The following is an 18,897-nucleotide window of genomic DNA, read 5'->3' as shown; positions in this document are numbered from 1 at the left end:
GTATCGACGTTGCAGTAGAATCGTATTGCAATCACGAGTCATTCTTTGTACGCGCTGCCTATAGCTGGTGTGCTGTGGCCTGCGTTGTGTCGCGACTGCCATCTCGCCATGTTGACCATCCATCTCCTCACTTGAGGAGTGATGTAATCGTACTTCTCGCTCTACAACTCTCGCAGCTTCCAATCTTCGCGCACTTAATCCACCAAACCGTCTGACTCCTCACAATGGCATTACGGGTACGTTTCTATACATTCAGTCGGACTGCATTGCTCACACCGGTACCCAACTCAGACACTATCCGCCAAAAGCGCCGCAGCGCTCGACCAAGAGCTGATGTCCACCGGCGCATTTTCCATCGATCAACTAATGGAACTCGCCGGCCTGAGCGTCTCACAAGCGCTCTTCAAACTGCACCCTGTCGCCAAAGGGCCTCGAATCCTCGTCGCCTGCGGCCCCGGCAACAACGGCGGCGACGGCCTCGTAGCAGCGCGTCACCTGTTCCACTACGGCTACCAACCAACCATCTACTACCCGAAGCAGAGCAAGAACGAACTGTACCAGGTAAGCTCCGACATTGTCACTTAATATGGTGTTTGGGTGCTGACCTTTCGCAGCGCCTGAAGAAGCAACTGGAAGACTTAAAGGTCCCCTTCACAGAAGACTTCACTGGCGCATTGCAACAAACCGACCACATCATCGACGCCATCTTCGGATTTTCCTTCTCTGGCGAAGTCCGTGAGCCCTTCCCCAAGGTAATAGAGGCCTTAGCATCAACCAAGATCCCTGTTCTCGCCGTCGACGCCCCGTCGTCATGGGACATTGAGGACGGGCCGAGGGAAGATGGACCCGGAAAAGGGTTCATGCCGCCAGCTCTCATCAGCTTGACGGCGGCCAAGCCGCTGGTCAAGTGGTTCAAGGGGCGACATTTCTTGGGAGGAAGGTTCTTGAGTCCGGCGATGGCGGAGAAGTATGGGCTGGATGTTCCGAAGTATGAGGGATTGGATCAGGTGGTTGAGGTACCTGTTGAGAGTGAGAAGCTGTGAATACCGACAACGACAATACTTGGATTTGATTACCACGAAGTGAGTGCGGAAACGCTGAAGCCTATCAATGGTTTCAATGTTCGACACAATCACACCTGAGTCAAAGTGCATTTTCATTGCGAGCCACCAGGTAGACTGTGATATGAATGGACCATCTATGGATAAATGAGCTTTTGGCAGGGTGCAGTATTCTTGTACTGCAGTCCGGAGAGGTGAGATATATACCACCACCGAGAGCCTGAGGACCTCGTACGACCTTCCGATAGTTCTGGTTGATCCGACTTTTGGTGAAAGCCAATAGGCTTCAAAAATAAGTATCCGCCCACGCTAATGACACTTTTGAAGTGGAAATCATGATTCACACGTGCTGCCGGAACGAGAAGCCTAACTCGTAGAGCCCGTTGGGCAACGCTCAAAATCAGGGGAAAAGAAGCAGACGATCACGACTGAGGATCGGGGACTGGTCTGAGCACCAGGTTCCTCCACTTCTGCAGAAAGCCATGCTTATATGCTGGAGCTTTCGTTGCGACCTTCGCTTCAGAAGCCATGTCTTGCTTCTTCTTCGACTCTGTGTTGGTCTTTTCCGTCACCGTGTCCTGGCTTTTAGGTTCGTGGCATGCTTCGACATCGACAACCGTTTCGGACGACTCAGATCGAGGAATCTTTTTCGAGGGGTTTTCAGCAACGTACTCATCGTAGGTCTTGCCCGCTTTCTTTGCTTCTTTGCGGATGTGTCGAACACGCCACAGCCAGACCGCCTGAGACGCAAAGATGCCGGTCTCGAGTAACATGCTGCAGATGGTCAGCTAGAGCTGCATTTTTATCGAAAGGTGCCCTACCATGCGATGTACAGGCTACCACCAAGGGCATCGAACCATTGCTGCGCAACTGGACGCGGTTAGCGATAGGGTTTGCATATGAGCAAAGTGGACCAACCAAGAGCCATGAGCGAAAAGAATGCTCCAGCGTAGTCGATGAGCAGGAACCAGAAGTCTGTAATTGTTAGCAGAGGTTTCTTATCTGCACCATCGTCGTGCGTACCAATGCCAATGACCCGTCCATTGCGCTTTGCGAGTTCGAAGTATGGTGGTATTAACCCAGCGATCTGGATGAGTGTGGCTGAGATTGCCATAAGCATCATCGGCCACTCGACACCGCGATCATAAGGTCCCTGGATATGGCAGTTTAGCAATGCAAGTAGCGGACAGTCAGGACGGTCACTCACTTGAAGGGTAAAGATAAGGATCACCTCCATGACTGCAAAACTCGTCGCAAGAAGTATGGTAGCTACGGTAGCAGTCCATGCTTTCCACTTGCTGCAGATAGTCAACGATTGAACGTGAGGCAGACTCTTGAACTTACTTGTGATAGTAGAGTGTCTGTCCCCATGAGATCAGTGTGAGGCCGGCGAACGCTTGAGGCTGAAACTTGAGGGCGAAGCTGAAGTTCTGCTTGTGATTAGTCGTGATCTGATTACATTGACGAAAAGCCATACCTGGACGATCGCGTAAACTCCAAAGGGCACACCACCTAATCAAGTCAGCTTGAATCATATTCAAGGGTTTGTTGACTTGCATATTGACCAAAGGATAAGCATCGATCCAGGCAAGCCTTCGGTGCTCTTTCGCCGGTAGTTGTGCCATATCCTGGGTTTGTAAGAAAATGATTCGTCGAATGTATGGGGTGACGTACTGTGGGATGATCTGTCATGGTCAGCGATGGTGGCACTGTACGCGTAAGATGGCATAGCTTACCTGAACACACCAGCAACTGAAAAAGAAGCATTGTTAGTGGTTTCACTACAGAGAATTGAGGGGTGATGCATACACTGTGTGGTCATCAGCAAACAATGAGATAGGAAGTGCCAAATCACGTACCAGTTCCGATCGTCTATCAATTGTAACCGTACATTAGTAGGGTGTTTTCTGTCTTTTACAATGATGCAACTTACTCCAAGCACGTCCGCAGCCTACAGTGACATGTTAGTTCAATGAAACGTCCTGAAATGTCAGAGGGGCACTCACGGGCGGTATCGATACCTGTGGCCTGTCCATACTTATACTACGGCTGACGAGACGAGCACAGAGAGCTGCACCCACAGGCCAAGAGGGGAGGCTGTAAAGCAATAGTGTGGGGAATACTGGGACGATGAGGTGAAAGAGAAGTGATGACTGTTAGGCTGTAGGAAGGTGCGCCACGATGATGATGCAGTTCTCTGTCGCGGCCGCGAGTTGTAGAATCAAGCGAAAGCAAAACTAAGGAAGGTACCAACGACAGGGGCAGGCAGCAGCAGGCAGGAGCCAGCCTGTCCCTGCAAATAAAGGACTATATACGCAAACATCACTGGTAACGGCAATTGTGGCACCGGGCTGGCTGTGAAAGGGCAAATGCTTCTTGATGACGAGCTGTCAGAGGACCTTTTACTAGCTCTGCCGCCGCAGTCGCGTGCAGGAACAGTGGAGGCGGTTCGAAGATGGAACCTAGGTGAGCTTTTAGGTACACGCTAGAGTAGTTCAGTGACCGGGGAACATCTGCCCCTGCATCCGCGCTGGAGTCAAAGTGATCGCAGGAAGCGTTGAACTTCGGTAAGTGGTAAGTGGCTTGAGGTAGCGTGCAGGGGTCTGTTTATTCCCCAGTCGATCCGCACTCCGATTGGCGAGTCCAGATCGCCTCTCGCACTTCCTCATCCGGTTTGACAGGGCTAAGGATATCTGTCTTTGATCTTGGTGGTGTTGCTGCTGGTAACGATGAAGGCCAAGGGCCCTGTTGTGGGTGGGGAGTCCCTGCATTGGTCGAAGCGACCGCGGCTACCGGCCGTGTGCGTTCGTCAACTGCAGAGACAATGCGCATTTGGATGTGGCAAGGTCTGCTTGCAGTCAATGAACACCCCTGCAACATGGCTTGAGGACATCTTCGCGCATTGAGTACCTCCAGGGTGGGAATTGTGAGATGCCGTGTGGCGTTGCAAACTGCTTCAGACGGAGCAATGGCCGCTCAAGTACAGGTTGCGTCCAAGTGTACATTACAGACACGCATCACTTGGCAGCTCCAAACCAAAGCGATAGGCCTCCCGAGTTGTGACGGTATTCCCGCGATTGAGCCGGGTCTGGCATTCGAACGAATGTCAGATGATGTCCCCTCGGGTATGGTTAGCAGGAGGCTCTGCGATCTTCCCCATCTGAGCGCGCCGCTCTAATTAGTCTGGCGGTTCCTGGATCCTACGGGCTTGCAGCGGTTTGCAGCAACCTTCGAACCATGGCACCACATTGGGGTTGTTTGTCAACCGCGATCGGTTGAAAGTCGTTGTGATGATGCAGACGACGTACAGCTAGAGTGGAGCAAAGCAGGCAACGAGGTCTAGGCTTCGCAATGTTTAGGGATCTGCTTGGGTCGAGATAAAGTTTTCCCTCTAGCGGACTGGCGGCCTGGTCGTGCTGAGTGGCTAAGTCCTAGCTTACGCTTCAGCTGGTGCTACGAGATCTTCAGGGTCCTAGCTGCCCGATCTTTGATTTCTTTTGTAACCGCGCAAAGCGCGAAAAATTGTAAAGTTCCGAAAACACGGATCGAAGTGATGAGGCGTCGTGCCGTTGAAAGAGGTGGGACCTGGATATGCATGATGCAGCCGAAAGACCGATTGACGAATCAGGGTTCACGATTTGCAACACCTTGAGTTCTCCATGCGTTGCTTACTCTCGTGTAGGGGGATACATTGCGCTGATGTCCGCAGGCTCACGAGTATGTGCAGACAGAACGATGTCTCTTCGATTCGTCTGTCTTCTAGCCGCTGTTGCCGCTACGAGATGTTTGTATCGGCGTCACGCTTTACCGAGGTGCGTCCCTGGAGCGTGTCACGACAAGGGAAACTTCGTTCCAAGAACGTGCTTCCAGGGCTGTGGTATTGCTGCAGGCCCAAGGCCGCGTGTTATTAATCGACGCAGCCCTCGTATTGAGCGTTTCTTCGGGTGGGATTTCTCGGATGGGAACGAGTGGATTTCTGAAAAGGTTGACATCCTGGCGTTTCGCTCGTCCAGATTGGGCTTCTGGTGTATTCCATTTGTACCACTCTGAACAACAACCGTTCACTTCGACGGGCCCACTGTGTGCATCGCACCGCATTCTTAACGCAGGCAATACATGCTTGCGGTAGTCGAGCGCATCTTCAGATTCCGAAGAATATCGAACTTTGGAGGAACGGCCCGGATGATGACAGTCATGCGTTGATTTGCTTCGGCAAGCCGACCTTTGAGAGCCTACACCACGGACCGGAAGTTGACATGCCGCTTTGTTCGGTGGTTGTAGGAGTTGTCGTTCTGTCTGATCGTGCAGGGGTCATAGGCTAACGAGGACAGATTCGATGGGTCGTTGGGCAGGAATGCGGTGTGGATGGAGACATTCTGAGGAAGAGCCATCAATCTCTCCGTATTCAGGCCGCAAGAGGTGAAAACTGGTTCGTGCGATGCATGCAACCACTAAAAGCGTAGCCGATCGTCTCGCGACTGCACATCTGGAGTGGCAGATTGTGCTGACTGCAGCTCATCCTTTAAGCCTTCCCGATCAGCGGCAGCCGCGGTGAGAAGTCAAAGTTGATGTCGGATGAGAGAAGCTGGGAATATTGTATACCTGTTGGTCAAGCGGCTTGAGTGTAATCAAACGTCGACAACATATGCCTGATCTGGTTGGTTGATATGGGAGGGAGCTGTGTCCGTCGGTAGGATAGTGACGGCTGCGTCATGATGAACCATGACAGGTTGATGCTGCAGAACATTGTGATGGTGTTCTGATGGGCAGTGTGATACAGGTGTAGCATGAGAGAGCTGCAGAACGTGAGCGTCATGATCATGCAGTCCAGCCGTAGAGTGAACAGAACAGTGTTCGTGGTCAAAGAGCTTGACGAACAGCTTGACCACGGGAAGGCACGTTCGTGACTTTGACGGCGCACGCGTTGAGGCTGCCACAGTTCATTCCTCATTGATACAAGTAGACGTCCAACCATCTGAGTAATTATAAAGGTGGATTACTATCTCCTACATGAAAACCAAAAGGCGGGGGAATAAGTATCGAAGTTTTGAAGAAACATAAGAGAAGTAGCGTCATATCGAGACGGTATGCAACACCGCCTGGGGTGAGAAGAACAGAATCCCAACGTCCCTGGCCTCGACCTTGAGCATCTGCAGTGCGCACGCCCTTCAATACAAACGCCTAGTACTGCAATAAATAGGTTTAGGTCCGCCCAGTGTTGTATCGAATGGAAACACGCTACTCACACAGCCTGGCCTCTCAAGGCAAAGCCTGAGCCCGAATGTCAGCCCGAATGTCAGCCCGAATATTACAAGTATATGTTGGGTGATTCGGCTTATGCCTCCTCTGGCTCGTTGTCTTGCAGGTGCCCGCTCTGCTCCCTGTGCATGCGCGCTTCGATCTCCTTGAGCTGGCTTTCGCGAGCCAAGAGTTCTTGTCGCTTCTCGTTAATCTCGCGCTGTACCTTGACCTCGATCTCGCGGAGCTTCTCCTCCTCGCGTCGCAGCTGCTCCTCCTTGAGGCGCACGGACTGGCTGGCAAGGTCTTCTGGGTTCATCGACGAGCCGCTGTAACATTGTTAGTGGCGACAAGCAAGGGTTGAGTAAGTACGTACGCTTCAGCACCACCCTCGACACTCTTGCTGAGCTTCTCGGTACGGTAGTTCTCGTACAGGAAGTCGTGTGTGATTTCCTTAAGATCAGCCAAATGGCTGTGGAGCAGTGCGCTGCGAACAGCCAAGAAGTCTGAGTGGCGGGGGTTGTCGACTTCAACGATACCCCATGGGTACTGGCGGGCTCGCACACGTCGGCCGTTGACCTCAACAACATCCTCGGATCCTACTATAGCAAAGGGCATGAGTCCACGGAGCTCGGCGTTTTCCTCGACTGTGTCTTCGTCGTCCTCCTCGATGTCGTAAGGGAAGTTGTAGACGGGGATGCGGTAGTGCTCAATGTCCTCCATGACAAGCTTCTTCGACTCGGCGAGTTCGGCGGGTGTGAGCGAATCGGCCTTGCCAATGACTGGGATGACGTTGACACGGGGCGAGAGGCGCTTCATGAGCTCAATGTCGAGTTCACGGAGACTGTGTCCGTCAGTATCACTCAAGGCACACGTGAATGGTGAATGGTGACATACCCATGGCCGGTAGGTGTGATGAAGTACAGCAGAACGTGCACACGGTTGTCGCGGAATCGGGGGTTACGCTTAATACGCGATTCCTCTGCGAGAATGTCATCGTATTGACGCTCGAGGTAGCCGACGATCTCTCCGAAGCTGCGTGGACATGAGCTGGTGTGACCATCGGTACGAACGTGACAATGCCTACCTGGCCTCGTTGTCGATCTGGTCGCCGAAACCGGGGGTGTCGACGACGGTCAGCGAGATACGCGTGCCCTCCTCGTCGAGTTCTGATGTTGCGTGTCAGCTATGCTCGACTTCACAGGCACTGCAATTGTTGGCTGGGGAGACGCACCGACTGTGACGGGCTGGATCTTGACGCCCTCCTCGACGTGGGCGGTGCTGGGGTCGTCCGACTCCTTGTGCTCGAGAACCGGCTTGCCGCAGAGAGTGTTGACGAATGTTGTGCGGCCTGTGGATGGCATCAATTAGTATGTGCATTGGTGTCCCAGTCGAAGTCGTGGTAGCGTACCGGTACCCGAGGCGCCGCACACCATCAGGCAGAACTGGATACCCTTCTTGACATTCTTCTTCCTCCTGGTCTTGAGCATCTGTTGCAGCGTCAGCGTCAGTGGAGGCGTTCAAGGCCCAATGTGGTTGTGGCGGGCGTTGCTGGGGCATAGTGGGCCGCAGGGAGAGGGAGATGGTCTCGGGGGCGGTCGTACTGAAGACATCTCTGGCTCTGAGCGGTGCGTGTGGTATATAGTTGCGGGTCGTGGCCTGGAGCAAGGCAGCTGCAGGCGAGAGGATGAGACGGGAGGGGTGGTGAGACGGGCGCGCGGCTGTCAATGGTGTTGCGGAGGTGTCGTCGAGATATTTTGGAGACGTTGGCAGCAGCTCCCTGCGCAATGCAAAGGGGCTCGCTAGCGGCCGCGACCCCGGTCGTCGTCTCCTGGCTTGGCGGCGCGCTGGCCAATTTGGGAAGGATGCACCACGACAGCAAACACTCGACAATCAGAATCATCGTGCACCGGTTCACAGCTTTACAGTTATGCTCTTGAGAGCCTGCAGGGCTGTGCAAAGCCTCGCTGTTCCCTGTCTGCTGCTTGACTCAGAAACAGCGGGGGGAATGGAGTTCTGATCGACCATTATTCGACCTCATCGTCCATCCCAAGTTTCTGACCACAGCCATTTCACACAGCACCGAGATCATCACATCTGAAGGTGTAGTAAAGGGTGCAGTCATGGTATCACACATCTCCACTTCAGGACTGCGGTGTTTGGCCGGACCTCCGCACCCTTCCAAGGTGGATGTGCCCGTGGTCACCAGAGGCGTTAGCCCTGCTTCACGACTGATTTAGGACGGCTTGCAAAGTTGGCGGTTCAGTCTCGAGGCAGCAATCTGCTCTTACCAGCCAGAGAGAAATGCAATGTGCATCAGATGTTGAATTGTTTCACGTGCACCGTCCAGCCTTCTGCGACTAGCCCCGCAGATCAGGGAGCTTGGACGGCGTGGACGGCTGACGTCGAAGCTCTGAACCCTGAATGGCAAACTCCACCTTCACCCGACCACATCGTGCTTCACTGATATCCCTCTCAGTCGAAGCTGAGGCCTCGTCTAGCATGCCGCGATACCCCACAGCAGAACTCACAGTGCCGTTTGACAGGCCGCTCCATGTTCGATCGCTGCCTTGACCGTTCTGCGTCCAACATCTGATACCTCACACTACTCTACACCACAACCCGTTTTCTTCAGGACGGCGACATGAACACTCGACCGGTCTTAGGCTCGGACAAGGGCCCTTTCGCCCTCTCTGCCTCCTTCAACGCAGACAATTCCTGCTTCTCGGTAGGACTGGAATCAGGCTTTCGCGGTATGCGCCTACAGGACATACTCACCTGAGCACTAACTAAGTCGCACAGTATTCTCGTCCAGAACTGGCGACCAGAAAACTGCGCGGGGTACATTCCTTCTGCTCATCTCATCTCCCCATTCCTAACACCAAGCAGAGGTCGGCGGCGGCATCGGCTGCGCAGAAATGCTCGGCACCACGCGCTACATCGCCTTCGTCGGAGGAGGGAAGCAGCCCAAGTTCCCGCAGAACAAGGTCTGTCCCGAGGACTCTTTCAGCTGGCAAATCATCTCGCATACTGACATGATCTACCAGGTGCAAATCTGGAACGACGCAACGCAGCAAATCTCCACCTCGCTCGAGTTCAAAACCCCCGTCCAGCGCGTCCGCATATCACAAACGCATTTGATTGTCGTCCTGCTTAACAAAGTCGGCATCTACCGCATGAAAATGCCACCGGAGAAAGTCGCAGACTACGAGACCGTCAACAATCCCTTCGGCCTATGCGAGCTAGGGAAGAACATCATAGCCTTCCCCGGCCGCGCAGTCGGGCAGGTCAAACTCTTCGATCTAACCACACACAACGTGAGTATAATCCCCGCTCACGAGTCTCCCCTGCGCGCCCTCGCACTCTCCGCCGATGACACAGCCGTCGCCACCGCCAGCGAAGCCGGCACCCTAATCCGGCTCTGGAGCTTCCCATCGTGCACCAAACTCTCCGAACTGCGTCGGGGCGTCGATTCCGCCATCATCCTGTCACTCGCCTTCAGCCCCTCAGGCACCACGCTGTCCGTGACAAGCGACAAATCCACACTGCACATCTTCGACCTACCCTCCCCGTCTCAACAATCGCACACCACACGGGCGGCCGCAGACGACCACAAATGGAAACTCCTCTCCAAACTGCCCCTGCTCCCACGCCAGTTCAGCGACACATACTCGAACTGCAGCGCGAAATTCGAAATGGGCAACGAGCCCGCAAGTTTCGGGCCCGCGGCCCGCTCAGCCACGCTGCAGGCTGGGATACCAGGAGTACCAGGGGGAAGACCGACGAAGGGGTTGCTCGGGTGGTTGGATGACTCGACGGTGCTGGTGCTGGGGGCGGGGCAGGATGCGCGGTGGGAGAAGTTTGTTGTGGGGTTTGATGAGGCGGGGAAGAGGGCGGTGTGGAGGGAGGGGTGGAGACGGTATCTTGACTAGAAGCCAGAGTCTCCGTTTGTTATGATAGAGTATGACGGTTGGTTGCTGTGTTAGTGCGTATTTGCATTTCTGTAGGTCTGTAGGCGTCGGAAGAGATCTGCTGGCGTTGAGATACCCAAACATGGCGTTTGGTACATTTGTATACATAGTCGAAGTCACCATCACAGAGGATGCAGCATGTGCCGTTTAAGGAGATGAGATGAAGAGCAATCTATGCTTCTAGGGTATGCATATCCTTCGTCCCAATCCAGTTGTACAAATAGACAGAGAAGTATTCCTCCTCTTGCGAGGACCTCCAAGAACGCCGCGATGCCCACAAACTTTTGGGTCGTTGAAGAATGATACCCGATATCACAAAACACTATAGCAGCAGCAGCCCTAGCCCTATGAGGGCTTATCGCACCCAATGCGCCCGAGCAACTCCTTGTGGTCGCCATGACCGGGTATGCTGATTCCGCTTGCCCTTGAGTTCTCACGTCTCGCCTGACGACGCTGGCTCGCACCGTTCATCCGTGCGAATGTGAGCGCGTCGACACCGACCTCTTCCTCCAGCAGGTGGCTCATTCCACTCTCTGTGCATGTCGTTGCCATGTTCAAGATCGTGTTTGTCTTCTCGTCCTCGATCTCCTCGTCGTCGCCCTCGTCGTCAGAGCGGAGATCTTCCGCAGTGTTACCCTTGAGTACCTTATACACGACCTTCGCGATTGTGCCGAACCAGATGAGGCAGAAGACTTGCAGTGCGAGGAGGAGCGCGAGGAAATAATAGCGTAGGTTTGGGTTCCAGCAAATGGGGCCGTTCTGGTCGGTGTATGCTTTTAGAAGATTGCTCCAGGGCGCGTTGCCGCCGAGGCGGTCGAACTCGGTGGTGTTGGACATGGGAACAAAGGCGTTGTTGGCATCCTTGGAGTAGTAGCAACCGGGAGCCATGTCGACGGGGGCGAAGGCATAAATGGACCAGCAGACCATCATGTAGAAGACATGGCGGGTGATGACCCAGGAGATGACGAAGGCGCCGAAAGCAATGTCGCAGGCGGTGGTGTAGCCCATGTACTTGAGGAGTTTGGCGGTCTGAGGTGGTTAGCTAACGTTATAATGTCACTGCTGCTTTGCGCTTACAGGGAGGATGATGTCGACGAAGTCCATGATGCACAGGATGACAGTGCCGACGCGCATGTGGTAGTAGCCATAGGAGAGAAACATGAGCGCGGTCGTGAAGACGTGGTGCGTGAGCATCTGCGTGTAGTCCTTGCGTTTCTCCTCAATGTTGACAACAAGGATCTGCTGGATCCAGAAGCCCCACTGCACAAGGTAGTACCACTTGAAGAGACCGTCGACCTCGCGGAAGGGCCAGCCTTCCCAGATGCCGTGGAGGTTCAGCCAGAAGTCGGAGTGGTACATGATGTACTACTGAATGTTAGCCACTTTGTCGCCATTTGCGCTGCTTGCGTTTTGAACATACCATGCCCAGCGACCACGATATGGTGTAGTAGACAATCAGCCACGCTTGCTCCTTGAACCTGTCAAGGCCTTTCTTCGTCCTGATACCTCCTAACCTGGCCAGTGGGTCCAGCATGTAGTCCATGACCGCGACTCGGAGACCTGTGAAAGCCACAGTCCAAAATATCACGTAGGGCAGATCATCAGTGCCACACCCGTACATGTTGGTCTCGGGGTTGTAGTAGGACATGTGGAAGAACTTGGTGGTTCGATCTCGCGCGCGAGGGAAGAAGATGTGCGTCAGGAAGAGGAGCGAAAGGAGGTTCACTGAGATGCCTGCAATCTCATTATTAGCATGTTGCATAGAGAGATCCTGGCTTCGGTTTGTGGGCGTACCAATCTGGTGATCGCAGATCAACATGCACAGCGTTGCCATCAGCCCCTCATCTTCGACTTTCTTGGGGGAGGCCTTCCGTCGTTTCGGGGCAACCGCTACTTTCTGGTCGTGCAGCTGTGCTTTGTGCGCATCATTGGCGGTGACGCTGCCGTTCTGCAGCGTTGTCTTGGTTGCCATGCCGGGCTACAGGTCCGAAAGCCAAGGATGCAAGAGCGGTAAGTGTGCGCTTCAATTGCGATTGATATGCTCAAAGGAAGGGCGAAACTTCTCGAGGCTACTGAAATAGGGCGACGTCGGCGCTGTAAAGTGCAATTGGGTGCTCGTCTCGCGCCAGCACTGCGTACGTGGTCCAAGAAGTTGGCGTGGTACCTGCAATTGTGTGTTGTAGCGAGCGGCTGGGTTTCTCCGTGGTTCTTAGCAATGGGCAAGCATTGGGTCGTTTGGCAGTAGCAAGGGATATCGCAGGCGCTGTGGGAGTGCAGTCCACAGCCGGCGGGGGTTGTGGTCGAGGTGTTTCGGCGGTTGAGCGGTGTGGGCCCAGGAAGATGTTCAAGGTTCAAGACGTGATAGGCAAGCGCGGCGGATCCCACTCTCCTGATTCTGGCAGATTGCACAACGATTGTGTATCAGATACTACAATTCCCAAGGTGCGAAGGAGTGCATATCTTCAGAACACCTAGAAGCCGCCGAAATTCTGGACAAGTGTCGCGGAAGCTAGCTACCTGTTGCACTCGTGGAGAACGCTAAAATCTTTGCGGGTACAAATCGGCGCTCGCTTGAATTTGCTAGCTCAAGGGGATCATGGGAGAGCTGAGGAACAGCAATTGCAAGCCTCACGAGTGGGCTGTTGGGAAAAGGAGGTGGCGATTGTTTTGATCTGCACATACATAGCAGAACTTATCACCTGTCCGTCTCAGCCCTTGCAAGTCTCGCTGCAGCATGCCCTTCTGGTCTGATCGTCCCCTTTCACTTGTCGTGCCAAGGCTTCCGACGGAAATCTCCCAGGGTCCGCCAGCCTCGCCTGCCAGCCAATAATGCACCCATGCATTGTCAATGCCGGCTCCAGTCCTACCCCGCCGGCGCACGGATGAACCATCCAGGTCGCGAGGCTGTCTGTGAATGCATGTGCGATGTATCGAACAACTGCACATTCTACATTGCCTCGATAGTGACATTTGCTGGCAGTCAGTTTCTTGATCAAGAAGAAGCAGTGGGACTGGAAATCGAGGGGAGAAGATGTGCAGATGGTGTTGTTGATTCAGTGATAATGCATTGATGGGTAACTATCCAAACATAATCTCAGTGGAATACTCGAACAAAGGATATTACACTATGTCCAATCTAAGCGAAATCTCCGTAGAGATACAGGGTGAGAAGAGTCATACACACCTAGAACACCATACAACTTGCTGCTAGTAGGGAAGAATACAGTCGAACGTTTAGTTCTGCTGTTGCGAGTTCAGGATCCTCAGGATAGCAAGAAACAAGTTGATGATGTCAAGGTAGAGCGAGATGGCCGCAGCAATCTCCTCCTCAACGTGGTAGTGGCGCATGATCAGCTGTGTATCGACCAAGATATATCCGGAGAAGATCAAAGCCGTAACAATGCCGTAACCAAGCTCTACCTTGCTGTTGTACGGGAAGAAAGCAGCCATGAAGCCGAACAAGATCACAATCCAGATAGCACCGAAGAGGTAGGGAGCCCAGTGTGTGAAGTCGTACTTGCTCTGGCAGGCGAACAGGCTCAGAGCTATGAAGATGCCTAATGTGAAGACCAGCGCGCTGAGGACGATCCTAGATTGGTAGAAGGAGACGATGACAGAGATGGAGTACGCTTCCATAGCGGTGAAGCCGGCGAGGAAGGCGAGGTTCATGGGGTACGACTTGCGCTTCCAGAAGGTGAGGCCGAGGAAGACAAAGGTACCGAGGAGCGACACCCACATCATCCACTGGTTTGTCTGAATCCAGTTTCGGTATGATTTGGAGGTCATGGAGAGGGCGCTAACGCCGGCCGTGGCAAGAAGCTGGACAGTCCTGCATGCTGTTAGCACTACGTACTGTGGGAATGGAAACGCGTTGATAGCTTACAGAATAGCGTACACCTTCCTGATGAAGGCCATACGAATGTCCAGGGTCGCCTCAGCTACCACGCCGCCAAACTTGAAGTCATCCGGCAGATTGTCATCTTCGCCGCGCGGGACACCTCGAAGCAGTGCTTGCTGGGGGTCTGCTGCCTGGTAGGTCGGTGGCGCCTGGGAGTGCGACGACTCCTCGAAAGAGTCACGCTGGGGGACGTTCTGGTATTTGGGACCGGCCATCACGATGTTGTGTTGGTGTTGCTATGCGATGCGCATTTAGAGGAAAGGTGCGTTGGTGAGTGATGCGGCGTTGGTGGTTGAAGGGTCAGCTCAATAATGACGTGCTAGCGTGTTTCCGCGGCTTGAACGTCGTTCACGTGAACTCTTCAAATCCTTCTCGAGCGTTCTCCTCTCACAGCAAGCGTAATCAACAACGTGATTGTTCCAACAATGCGTCATACAGTCGCTTTCTATTGATGAGCGATTTCGTGACGCTTTGGCCTCCATATACTGTCAAAACACCTGAAAGCGCGGGTGTGGTTCCTCTCGACCTTGCGATCAGCCAGCCGCAATGGCCCCCACACTATTTAACCCTACATCTGCAAGGCGACCCGGCTGCAGAGGCCCTCTGCTCGGGATCACCAGTCGATGAGCAGCGGGAAGACTCCATGCTGGACGCCTTCCCAAACCACGGCATGTGTAACACGAAAGGCTTACGCTTAGTTGCCGTCCAAATAACACAGATGAAAAGTACATGATGAATGGTAGTGTATTACTGCCCTTTGGGGCTCCCTGAATCTGTCGCGCTTCCATATAGTAGATGTATAGATGCCTTCTTCGCGAACACGATAGTATTGTGCACCTCTTGCTGCTGCTACAACGACCTCGCAACCTGATGTTGAGGACTTCGATGCATTTCAGGCGAACGGATTCGATCATGTCAAGTTGGAGTTCTTCAGTGGTATCGCGGTCGACGACAGCAGTCCGAGTACTTCACTCCAGCGAGGCCCATCGTTAGCACGACTCTCAAATTCAATAACAAATGCCAAAGCCGCTCGATTCTAAATTGGCTCGGCCCCTACTCATGATCAAGGCTCAAAGAAACCAAATACGTTCCTGAATCGATTACACGAGACTCACGGCCAGGCTCGCAAGCAGCGGCTTCCCCGGGTGGCGCATGGGTGTGCTTATGGGCAGCTGTCTATCAGCTCTGGTTCTCTGCTGTAATATCGCAGTCGTCATCGTGGGAAGCAAGAAACACGGTGGTTATCAGGGTCGCATAGCCAAAATCAAGATCGGGACAGCCAGAGACATGACTATGTGGAGTGCTGTCTCTCATTTGCTCATCAACGTTTGCAGTACAATCTTTTGGCTGCCAGCAACTACACCATACAGGTCATCAGCGCTCCTACAAGACACGACATCGACATAGCGCATGGAGAGGGCCAGTGGTACACATTAGCTTGCTGGGTTTTAGGGTGGTTCGGAGGATCCCACAATAACGTGCTGCTCTTTGATTCGTGTTGGCATTGTTGTCAATTCACCTACACCTCTTGTAATGCCTTGCACAAGCGATTAGAGAAGAATGCTGACCAACCAAGTTACAATGCAGCAGTATCCCAGGTCTCCGCCGTGAACGAGTACCGTCTGCGTGCCATCGATATACAGTCTGAAGGATGGTACGCGAAGAACAACGCCTACAAACGACTCAGTAATGACCAAGGGCGCGAAATCTACAACACCATGTACTTGACTGAGCACGGAGACCTCGTCCTTGTCATCGATCGCCTGGCACACAACATTTCGCAAAGTTCGGTCTTCACACTGTCACGACTTCCTTCCGTGTTTTTCCAATAATGACTATTATCGAGACGGGCTCCCAGAGCTCACGTCAGAGTCTTGGAATTGGATTCGCTATGACGAATTCGTTCGTCATGCAATACCTTCCTGGGGGGCCAACGAGACCGTGCCTGGCACTAATATCACATGGGGCATCACGGCATTGCCAGTATCAGCACACGTGACTCATGCCTTTTCCTTGAAGACTTCACCAGAGAGCAGCCTACGGTTGAGCTTGGTCTACATGATCGTGGTCATCGTGTTCAATCTTTTGAAACTCTCCATAACGATATGCACGCTACTTTTCAACGAATCAGCCTATTTAGTTACTGTCGGCCCTGCTACGGCTTCCCTACTCCAATGCTCTGATCTGGTCAGTATAGATCAATACGTTCTGGACAAAGACGAAATACTCCACAAGCTCTGCTCCTGTCCTTACCGCGCTCACACGAATGAAGATCTTGAACGCTTTCTGCTTCGTGTGCGAGGTATGTGGCTGCCACAGCAACAACGATACTTCGACTCTGTAAGTCGCGATAGACAGGTCTTCTACGTCTCCATGTGAGTAAGCCGACTCTGCTAATTGGTTCTAAACTAACCGTCCTAGGCCTATGCGTCTTGCTGTCCGGCACCACACTCATCCCTTTGTCATGAGAGGCCAAGGCCCTTTCGATCACCTACGACAATAGGGCACATCATATTGAATCGTGTTCCCCATCCGAGTTAGATCGTTACTCGCCGCTTTTCTTGTCAACATCCCTCAATTCATCCTATCGATCTGCTACATCGCACTCAACAGCATTTATACCTCCATCGCTAGCGCTCACGAGATGAACAACATGGCCAAGCTCCGGAAAGGCCTCAGAGCCACAAAACCGCAGGAAGATCAACGAAGCACTTGCTTCTTGTCGCTGCCTTATAAGTTGGCTGTGCCTCTAATTGCAACGAGCGGTATACTTCACTGGCTTCTATCGCAAAGTCTTTATGTCTTTCGCGCCGATATGTATACAGGCAAAGGAGTGTTCCGGCTAGACAGTAGTCGCAGTGGCTGTTGATTCTCTTGTTCGAGTCTTTGGGTCTTCACGGTCGTCGCGCTTCTGCTGGTTTTCATTATGGGCTACGCGGGAGGTCGACCTATGCAGCAAAAGCCTCCAATGGCAGCATCGTGCAGCCTGGTTATCAGCGCGGCATGCCAACCACCGAGTGATGACCAAGATGTGCATCTAAGAAAGGTGAAATGGGGTGTTGTCGAGAGGAATCTAGGAAGCGGGTACACGCATTGCTCGGTCACTGGGAAGGAAGTCCAGAAACCGAGCATAGGGCAGACGTACTTGTGATATCCAGGATTCCGTTTGTTGGTATCTCGGATTTACAATGGTCTCCTTACATAAGATCACCAACTGTTAAAGATCCCACGGCAGTCTTGGCACAAGTGAGACCAATCACGACTGCAATTCTTGTTCTAAAACTTCGTTACTAAAACGGTATGCCCTGCGGACCTACATCTTTCCTAAGCCTCCATAAAACAACCTATCATAGGTAGGTAAGCGTAAGCGAGGCCAATTACACCATGCAGCCAGCATGCATGAGATCCTGGTATAGTCTAGCGCCAGGGTGCTCAGATAGGATCGCAGTGTCAGCCTTGCTAGTGCGCGAACAATCGGTGTGCTTAAGAGTACAGCCTTGCGTCGCCACTGTGGGGATCTGGTCCTCTTTTCTCTCGCCTCCATTCTTACATTGTTGGCATGACTTCACCAATCGAGAGGGCAGCAAGTTGACCTCGCCATGGAGGAAATACCTTTGTAGCAGATGGGTTCGCAAGTGATCGAAGCTCCATTCCAGCTTCAGCTCAATCCTGACAACACAGATCTTCTCAGAGATGCGCTCGAGGATCCACGACACGGAACTGAATAAGGGCACCAGTACAACCACCCTAGAATGCAAACGAGCTCGAATGAGCACCTGCTCGAGACTCACACCAATAAAGCCAATCTCAAGTCCATCCCATGCATCCAACAGGTTGGTCATCTGCTGATACCGTACAGCAACCTAGACGAAACCACTGAAGAGTCTCCGGTAGCTACGACGCCTTTATGGGGACGGCTTGCCAACAACCTGGTTCAAGCCGCAAGGAGCTCTTCGAGGAAGACCGATGAACGCTCGAAACGCAGTCGATTCTACGGGTGGCGTATGGGCGTTCTCTTCGGGAGTTGCATGTCAGCATTCGTCCTCTATTGCAACATCGCTCTCGTTGTTCTAAGCGCCACTCGCCTCGAAGGTTATAAAAAGGCGGCATCGCCAACCTCATATATGGGCATGAGACTACGATTTCCTGATGGAACACTGTGCTCCACATATTCATCAACATGCTTAGCTCTGTCTTGTTAGCTGGTAGTAATTATGCCATGCAAGTTCTGAGCTCACCTATTCCTCAGGAAATCGACCGAGCGCACACTCACGGAAGCTGAGCCGAAGTCGAAACGTTCAGCTTACAGAATCTGAAGATGATCACTCGGAGCTGCGCCATACTGTGCCTTGCCAGCATTGTCTTCTATTCCACTGTATCTCTTGTAAGCGATTTGATACTTCGCAGGTCTCAAGCTGACTGATCTTAGCTGCAATGCTGCCATGTTCAAAGTTGTGGTCAATGATGAATACACCATACGAGCCATAGCTAGCAACTCTGTAGACTATAATCGTCTCAACTAGTCGTATTCTCACCTTAGCAACGAGAAATGACAGGCGATCTGCAACAGGAAAATCATATCTGGATATACAGATATGACTTTCGCGGTTGATAAATCAACATTCGAAGCAGAACCGTCCGGAGATACTAGGTCAGTGCAACCAAGTCTCCATTTACCGTGGTACACCTCAAGCACTGTTCCTGAGCTTTGAGTGAATTACCACATCCG

General features: G+C 52.8%; 8 protein-coding genes across 8 annotated transcripts; 4 read left to right on the top strand and 4 right to left on the bottom strand.

Annotated features, from left to right (window-relative positions):
• The first annotated feature begins 14 nt into the window (after window positions 1–14).
• Window positions 15–1,231, top strand: BU25DRAFT_414904 (meiotically up-regulated gene 182 protein). Its single transcript, XM_033707410.1, has 3 exons — window positions 15–236; window positions 292–561; window positions 615–1,231. Exons 1-3 carry the CDS (start codon window positions 225–227, stop codon window positions 1,041–1,043), a joined length of 711 nt encoding a protein of 236 aa, XP_033557106.1. The 5' UTR covers window positions 15–224; the 3' UTR covers window positions 1,044–1,231.
• BU25DRAFT_494762 (uncharacterized protein) lies at window positions 1,103–3,097 on the bottom strand (the record flags this gene model as incomplete). The annotated part of the gene is made up of 13 exons (XM_033711798.1): window positions 1,103–1,835; window positions 1,883–1,931; window positions 1,980–2,036; window positions 2,085–2,214; window positions 2,269–2,359; window positions 2,406–2,491; window positions 2,539–2,573; window positions 2,627–2,689; window positions 2,736–2,746; window positions 2,798–2,813; window positions 2,921–2,933; window positions 2,995–3,012; window positions 3,068–3,097. 13 exons carry the CDS (start codon window positions 3,095–3,097, stop codon window positions 1,484–1,486), a joined length of 951 nt encoding a protein of 316 aa, XP_033557105.1. The 3' UTR covers window positions 1,103–1,483.
• A 1,503-nt stretch (window positions 3,098–4,600) lies between these two features.
• On the top strand, window positions 4,601–5,433 carry BU25DRAFT_414901 (uncharacterized protein). Its single transcript, XM_033707409.1, has one exon. It carries the CDS (start codon window positions 4,653–4,655, stop codon window positions 5,109–5,111), a length of 459 nt encoding a protein of 152 aa, XP_033557104.1. The 5' UTR covers window positions 4,601–4,652; the 3' UTR covers window positions 5,112–5,433.
• A 613-nt stretch (window positions 5,434–6,046) lies between these two features.
• BU25DRAFT_414899 (Septin) lies at window positions 6,047–8,046 on the bottom strand. The gene is made up of 7 exons (XM_033707408.1): window positions 7,904–8,046; window positions 7,711–7,789; window positions 7,534–7,650; window positions 7,387–7,468; window positions 7,197–7,334; window positions 6,676–7,143; window positions 6,047–6,628 (listed from the first exon to the last, which is right to left on the bottom strand). Exons 1-7 carry the CDS (start codon window positions 7,910–7,912, stop codon window positions 6,397–6,399), a joined length of 1,125 nt encoding a protein of 374 aa, XP_033557103.1. The 5' UTR covers window positions 7,913–8,046; the 3' UTR covers window positions 6,047–6,396.
• Window positions 8,047–8,724: 678 nt separating this feature from the next.
• On the top strand, window positions 8,725–10,496 carry BU25DRAFT_377003 (WD40 repeat-like protein). The gene is made up of 4 exons (XM_033704126.1): window positions 8,725–9,052; window positions 9,102–9,140; window positions 9,189–9,286; window positions 9,347–10,496. Exons 1-4 carry the CDS (start codon window positions 8,944–8,946, stop codon window positions 10,229–10,231), a joined length of 1,131 nt encoding a protein of 376 aa, XP_033557102.1. The 5' UTR covers window positions 8,725–8,943; the 3' UTR covers window positions 10,232–10,496.
• On the bottom strand, window positions 10,424–12,674 carry BU25DRAFT_203254 (longevity assurance proteins LAG1/LAC1). Its single transcript, XM_033701120.1, has 4 exons — window positions 12,065–12,674; window positions 11,691–12,004; window positions 11,348–11,635; window positions 10,424–11,299 (listed from the first exon to the last, which is right to left on the bottom strand). The coding sequence occupies exons 1-4, from the start codon at window positions 12,240–12,242 to the stop codon at window positions 10,616–10,618; spliced, it is 1,464 nt and encodes a 487-aa protein (XP_033557101.1). The 5' UTR covers window positions 12,243–12,674; the 3' UTR covers window positions 10,424–10,615.
• An 830-nt stretch (window positions 12,675–13,504) lies between these two features.
• On the bottom strand, window positions 13,505–14,383 carry BU25DRAFT_462530 (transmembrane BAX inhibitor motif-containing protein 4; the record flags this gene model as incomplete). Its single annotated transcript, XM_033710530.1, has 2 exons — window positions 13,505–14,099; window positions 14,154–14,383. 2 exons carry the CDS (start codon window positions 14,381–14,383, stop codon window positions 13,505–13,507), a joined length of 825 nt encoding a protein of 274 aa, XP_033557100.1.
• Window positions 14,384–15,320: 937 nt separating this feature from the next.
• On the top strand, window positions 15,321–16,000 carry BU25DRAFT_425383 (uncharacterized protein; the record flags this gene model as incomplete). Its single annotated transcript, XM_033708347.1, has 2 exons — window positions 15,321–15,494; window positions 15,539–16,000. The coding sequence occupies 2 exons, from the start codon at window positions 15,321–15,323 to the stop codon at window positions 15,998–16,000; spliced, it is 636 nt and encodes a 211-aa protein (XP_033557099.1).
• Window positions 16,001–18,897: the final 2,897 nt, after the last annotated feature.

This window comes from Macroventuria anomochaeta, assembly GCF_010093625.1.
Source record: "Macroventuria anomochaeta strain CBS 525.71 unplaced genomic scaffold BU25scaffold_41, whole genome shotgun sequence".
Taxonomy (NCBI): Eukaryota; Fungi; Ascomycota; class Dothideomycetes; order Pleosporales; family Didymellaceae; genus Macroventuria; species Macroventuria anomochaeta.
This window is presented reverse-complemented; position numbering and strand designations above follow the sequence as displayed.